Raw genomic sequence first — 6774 nt, 5'->3', positions numbered from 1 at the left:
TCTATGAACAATATTTGAATCTTCTCTGAATTCTTTTATGTATGATTGAGTTATCTTTGCAAGTATCTTTGAATTATCCTTTTTGGTTTGGCCAACTAGATTGGTAGTTCTTGCAATGGGAGAAGTGCTTGGCTTTGGGTTCAATCTTGCGGTGTCCTTTCCCAGTGACAGCAGGGGCAGCAAGGCACGTATTGCATTATTGCCATCGAGGATAACAAGATGGGGTTTTTATCATATTGCATGAATTTATCCCTCTACATCATGTCATCTTGCTTAAGGCGTTACTCTGTTTTTAACTTAATACTCTAGATGCATGCTGGATAGCGGTCGATGAGTGGAGTAATAGTAGTAGATGCAGAATCGTTTTGATCTATTTGTCTCAGACGTGATGCCTATATACATGGTCATTCTCTAGATATGCTCATAACTATGCTCAATTCTGTCAATTGCTCAACAGTAATTTGTTCACCCACCATAGAATAACTATGCTCTTGAGAGAAGCCACTAGTGAAACCTATGGCCCCTGGGTCTATTCTCATCATATCAATCTCCATTACTTTATTTCTTGCTTTGCTTTTACTTTGCCTTTTACTTTTCACTTTGCATCTGTCTATCAAAAAATACCAAAAATATTATTTATCATCTCTATCAGATCTCACTCTCGTAAGTGACCGTGAAGGGATTGACAACCCCTAATCGCGTTGGTTGCGAGGAGCTATCATTTTGTGTAGGTATGAGGGACTTCTGCGTGGTATCCTACTGGATTGATACCTTGGTTCTCAAAAACTGAGGGAAATACTTACGCTACTTTGCTGCATCATCCTCTCCTCTTCGGGGAAATCCAACATAGTGCTCAAGAGGTAGCAGTCAACTCAACAAGTACCTTCAGAGACATCTGTAGAGCACCTTTATAATCACCAAGTTACGCTGTGACGTTTGGTCTCACACAAAGTGTTCCTCCGGTAAACGGGAATTACATAATCTCATAGTCATAGGAACATGTATAAGTCATGAAGAAAGCAATAGCAACATACTAAATGATCAAGTGCTAAGCTAACGGAATGGGTCAAGTCAATCACATCATTCTCCTAATAATGTGATCATGTTAACCAAATGACAACTCATGTCTATGGTTAGGAAACTTAACCATCTTTGATTCATGAGCTAGTCAAGTAGAGGCATACTAGTGACACTCTGTTTGTCTATGTATTCACACATGTATTATGTTTTCAGGTAATACAATTCTAGCTTGAATAATAAACAATTATCATGATATGAGGAAATAAATAATAACTTTATTATTGCCTCCAGGGCATATTTACTTCACTAGCAACAAAACTAGCTACCGAGAGCTCCCAATATGAAGGCGATTGTCAGTAGAATCCAAAACCCTCCATCCATGGTTGCTGAACTAATATTACTAGATGCAGAATGGAATGGATCCATGATCGAGGAAGTGTTCTTACCCACTGATGCGAGTGCTATTTACACGGTTCCATTATGCACAAGACTCGTTGAGGACTTTTGGGATTGGGTACACATGAAAAATGGTGTTTTCTCTGTTTGCTCGGTTCATCCTATGCTCATAGACACAAAGATGCAGAGGGAAGCCTGGCTTGAGGGACGAGCAGATGCGTCGAACAATGAAGGTGAGCAGAGAGCATGGACAAAGCTGTGAAAGGTGGATGTCCCCTCGAAGGTCAAGATTTTTTTTATGGCGACTTGCTCGAAACTCCATGTCGACTGCTGATATATTACATGACAGAAACATGGCGACTACTACCTCATGCAAGTTGTGTGGGGCTGAGGATTCTTGGCAACATTCACTCCTTCACTACAGCATTGCAAGATATGTATGGGCTCTGCAGGATTCCGATCTTTTCGAAGCTCTCAATAATAACAATGAACCGAATGCGAAGAGATGGATCTTTGCACTCATGGAGATGCTCTCTCGCTCCAAATTCACTCAGGTTCTGGTGACCTTATGGGCTATTTGGTATGCTAGAAGGCAAGCCATTCATGAGAACTTTTTCCAGAGTCCTCTATCTACACACAATTTCATCATTAAAACCCTCTGAGAGTTACAAGACTGCAAGCCCAAAAATCTACCCCGACAGGCCGCTACCCGACCATCTCATAGTCGAGTGTGTGATGGATTCCTCCCACACCAAGAGTTGCCAAACTGAGGGTCTATGGCGCCATTGCGAGAGATCTAAAAAGGATCTTTCAGTGCTGTATGCAGGAGCTCTCAGGCAGTTTTTTCGGGGGTTTCATGCATAAAATACAGAGGTATGCCCGATCCCGCTACCCTGGAGGCATTGGCATTCCGTGAAACCTTGGCGCTGGCAACAAATCTCCATTTGGCTAGAGTGGTGATAGCATCTGACTGCCAAGGCATAGTACGAGATATTCAGAACAGAACGGGAAGTATGTATGCTTCTTTAGTAAGGGAGATCAATGAGACAGCTACAAACTTCCAGCTGTGCTCCTTCATCTTTGAAGGACAAGAGTCTAATGTCGACGCACATAGTCTCGCTAAACATGCTTTTGGTCTTGGGCCCGGGCGCCATGTGTGGCTTATAAACCCGCCATACATCGATTGTATTCCCATAAACATTATCTTTGAATAAAGCAAGTGTGTTTAGATTAAAAAAAACTCAATTGTGTGTGGCCAGAATGAAACTTTACGTGCCACCCATCTCACATCTCACAAGAGATCTTTATTTTTTTTTTTTTTGAACACAATATGGGATTATTATTTTAACTAGGAAAAAATATGTCTACTGACACATGGATCCTATAATTATGGAGATCACATTATAGCGACTTTATTTTTATGCACATCATCCACAACCTCCATAATTCATATGGAGCACTCTATAGATATGGAACATGCTAATATGACGACATCTAGAGTTGGTCTAAAAGCTACAAGTTGAAAACTGGAGGGAAAAAACAACAGAGAACAACGACCACAACCGTGTCCATAGGCTCCTCCAGTAGACCAACATGCCACCAACCACGACAAAATAGTCGAAAAGTCGGCTTCTCCACATGATCATTCACATGATTCTATATATGGGCACATTCACCGTGCCATCATTGTCCATGTTCCCACCATATACACATCATCACCCTTCGATCCATCTTGGCGAACCCTCGCCAACGAGGGGAATGACTAGCACCACTTGGATCTGAATGAGAGACACTAATTGCAACAAAATAGCACCATTGAAGGGCCCTGAGAGCTGCTATAGGGGTCATCGTTGCTCGAGCCATACTACCAGGATCATTGAGCATCGAATCACATGAACACATGCATCCGGTTTCGCCGAGGAAGCCCCGTTAACGAGGGCTTGCAGATTATAAGTCAAAGGAACCATCCACCACAGAAAGAACACGTTGGATTGACTTCACGATTTTCTATACAGAATTGTTCTTGTATGCCTAAATAATGAATTTTTATCACCCTTGATGTATGCTCAAGTATCACCACACTGTGTCTTTCATTTTCCATTTGTCTTCGACCACATTATGCATAAAGTAAAACTCTACGGAATTTATAGTATACGATTCTTATCCAAAATTCTTTTAGTGCAAATAAAAATATGGATATTTACATTTATGCCCCTAATTTGCTCCTACTCTTAGATTTACCCATGATCTTTTGAAAAGCATTTTATGCCCCTAATTTGCGTCCACTCTCAAATTTACCCCTAACGTTTTGATGTGCTCAAATTTACCCCTAAAAAGAATTTAAGTCACGAGAATGCCTTTCCAACTGATCAAAGTTGGTTGACTAAAACTTTGAAAATTCATAAAAAAATCATCTAAACTCAGAAGAATGTATATAAGATATCAAAATGTTCATCAAAATATCACCTATACATGCATGTCATTTACGTTCATCGCCTACATGTGCATTTATTTCCATTCACCCTAAATAGTTTTCTGATGTTATAAACCGTATAAATCTTTAAAGACTGCTTTTGTCATTAACGTAAACGACATGTGCATATAGGTGATGTTTATATGAACATTTTGAAATCTTATTTTGCATTCTTCCGAGTTCATATGAATTTATTATGAATTTTGGAAATTTCGGTCAAAGAACATTGATCAGATGGAAGGGCATTCTTATGACCTAAAATGCTGTTTAGGGGAAAATTTGAGCACATTAAAAAGTTAGAGGTAAATTTGATTAGTGGGTTTAAGTTAGGGGCACAAATGTGAATGTCCCATATATATATATATATATATATAGGGAGAGAGAGACAGAGAAAGTAGCACTATTCTGATACTGGGATCAGAATAGTTATTCTGATCACATCCGTCCCTATAGGGGCTCGATGAGAGCTTCCCGAACTCCCGAACCGGGCAGCCATAGAAAAAAGGGAAAAAGCCCACCCCACATCCCCCGATGCCGATCCCACCACCTCCCGCACCTCCCTCTCTCCGCCCCGTACCCAACCGGCGGCGCCGGCGCCACCGCCACCAAGCCCCCAACCGGAGACGCGGTGGCCGCCCCCGCCCCAACCGGAGACATCGCCGCTGCCCCGCCATGCCTCAGTCGGAGACACCGCGGCCCCAACATCCCGCCGCCACCGCCGTGGCCCCCAGCTTTCCCCGTCGTCAATACGCGTCGCCGTCGCGTCATGCACCACACGCCACCACGCGCCGCTGGAGACAGAGGAAGCTTCCTCGACCACATCGCCAAAAATCGTCCACCCCATCCCCTATCACTCCCTCCTGTGAGGTAAACGATGAGATCCCCCATCCTCTCTGTACTCCTCCCCAATCATGCTTGTATCTTCAAGATCTGGGATGTAGTTCTGGTGGCTTCTTCTCATTCCACGAACGGGGTTGCTCACTGGAACACACAAGCCGTGGTGGGCTGCAGTTCGGTGGGCACGTGCAAGTAGTTCGTCTTTTCGCCTGGGGCGTCACCCTTTGCATCGGCGACCACCGGAGCTGGCCTGAGGCGTGGTCCTGCTCGTGGTCCCTTGCTACATCTTGGCTGAAGAGATGGAGCTCTGCACAATGTGTGAAGTTCGACCGGTGAGCCTATGCAGTCCGACAGCACATATTCGGCAGATGGTGAGCCTCCTCCGCCTGCTTCAGCCACGAGAGCAGCCACTGCTACCCTTGCACTGATGGATCAGTCTGGAAAACAGCTCACGGACGGGGTCTCCTCTGTATGCAGGTATGCAGCTGCCACGGTGAAGCCCCTACATATGGAGTTCAGTTTTGCCTACCGCTGCATTCTGTGTTTTTTAATTGAACGTGTGTGCTTGCTGCTGATGTGTGTGTCGTGCAATAGCATTTTACCTAGCACCCAACCATGTTGCGTACTTTGCTCTGTGTACAAATTTGTGGTTGCTTGCTTCTTTCTGTGTTATTTGATTGTTGTACGTCTGTACTTCCTACCCGTGATGCACCTACAGCTAGAGGAGCGCTCGGCCTGCAGCAAGAGGAGGGCACGACCTGTAGCTGCATGGCCACATCCAGCAGAGAAGATAGAGGCAGCTGAAAAACGGATCTGGCACGCGCCCCTTCGGCCAAGGGGCTGCCGAGCTGCTCGGTCGCCGGCCACCAGCAGCAGCAGGTCATCTTTCCACACCTCCTCGTACAAAACGCTGACGACGCCAAGCTTCTCGGCCCCTTTGCCCTCCACCAGTGATACTTTGCAGAAAACGAGCTCTGGTCCCAGCAGAGGTTCATGTATTGTTGTTCACGAGGGTAGTTTATCTAAGTTGATGCAAAAAAAGTTTGTTTTGTAATTCATGGAAGTTTGATGCCTATTTTTTCGAGAATGAAACTGTTTTCATTTCATGAAAGCTAAAAATAAAAGTTGTGGATCTGTTGTGGTGTGTGTGCGCACGCATTACACTAAATTTTAAAACTTTTTTTCTCATGTTTGTTTTTCATATTGGTTTTATAGTGTCATTTTTTTGTGTTCATGGAGTAAAAAATTAGGAAGTTCAATTTTGAGAAAGCAGCAAGTTCAACCAATATGGAAACACTAAAAATACATTGAAATAGAAACTTTTTTAGTGACGTTCAAATCGGAAAGACATTATAGAAAAATGTTCTTTGTTCTTTACGGTAAAAAAATGTATCACGTATTGGTTGGTTTACACAACTAGTTGCTCTCAGACACACATTATGTTGCTGCTTTCCTTCTCCTTCATGAAATTGTTAGAAAAAAATAGAGCATAGAGGTTCAATATTAACAGGAAAAAAAAGCGAGCAATTCTTGAAGACAAAAAAAAGGTTGATGCGAAGTTCATATTCTCTGCCGCGGAAAAATGTGTATATAAAAGGTGTGATTTCGAAAGTTCAGGTGTAACGAACATCGAAGTTCAAACAAAAAAATGAAAAAAAATCATGGAATTCAAAGAATAAAAACTATGGAGTTTCATGAAAAAAATTAGTAGCACGCGAAGTTCATGTGTCAGAAAATTTCGAAGTTCACGTGTACCACGTACAGAAGAAAAATGATCAAATGAAAAAAGGGACCGCCTAACCCGTTTCACCGAAAAGCAAAAAAATGCATAAAATTTCACGACAAAACTCTATAAGAAGTTCAAATTTAAAAACCGAAGCAGGTCAACGTTAAAAAAATGAAGTTTTAATATCATAAAGATAAATTTGGAAGTTAAAAATTTTGAGCGAGAAGTTAAAAAAAAGTAGTTCAAAAATCTTTATAACGGATGTTCCCCGTTTGTAAAAATATCAGGGAAGTTCAAATTAAAAAGAGGAGCATTTCAGAAG

General features: G+C 42.4%; 1 protein-coding gene across 2 annotated transcripts; it reads left to right on the top strand.

Annotated features, from left to right (window-relative positions):
• Positions 1-4393: 4393 nt before the first annotated feature.
• On the top strand, positions 4394-5858 carry LOC119302204 (serine/arginine repetitive matrix protein 1-like). Of its 2 annotated transcripts, none has more exons than XR_005147395.1 (2): positions 4394-5203; positions 5445-5858. XR_005147395.1 is itself a non-coding variant. In XM_037579238.1 (2 exons), the coding sequence occupies exons 1-2, from the start codon at positions 4421-4423 to the stop codon at positions 5778-5780; spliced, it is 672 nt and encodes a 223-aa protein (XP_037435135.1). In that variant the 5' UTR covers positions 4394-4420; the 3' UTR covers positions 5781-5858. The 2 variants fall into 2 exon arrangements, 1 of the variants encoding a protein (XP_037435135.1); XM_037579238.1 differs by having other exon boundaries at positions 4394-4756.
• Positions 5859-6774: the final 916 nt, after the last annotated feature.

The sequence above is a fragment of the Triticum dicoccoides genome, chromosome 1B (assembly GCF_002162155.2).
Source record: "Triticum dicoccoides isolate Atlit2015 ecotype Zavitan chromosome 1B, WEW_v2.0, whole genome shotgun sequence".
Taxonomy (NCBI): domain Eukaryota; kingdom Viridiplantae; phylum Streptophyta; class Magnoliopsida; order Poales; family Poaceae; genus Triticum; species Triticum dicoccoides.
The sequence above is the reverse complement of the archived record's forward strand: the minus strand, read 5'-3'. Positions and strand labels throughout refer to the sequence as shown.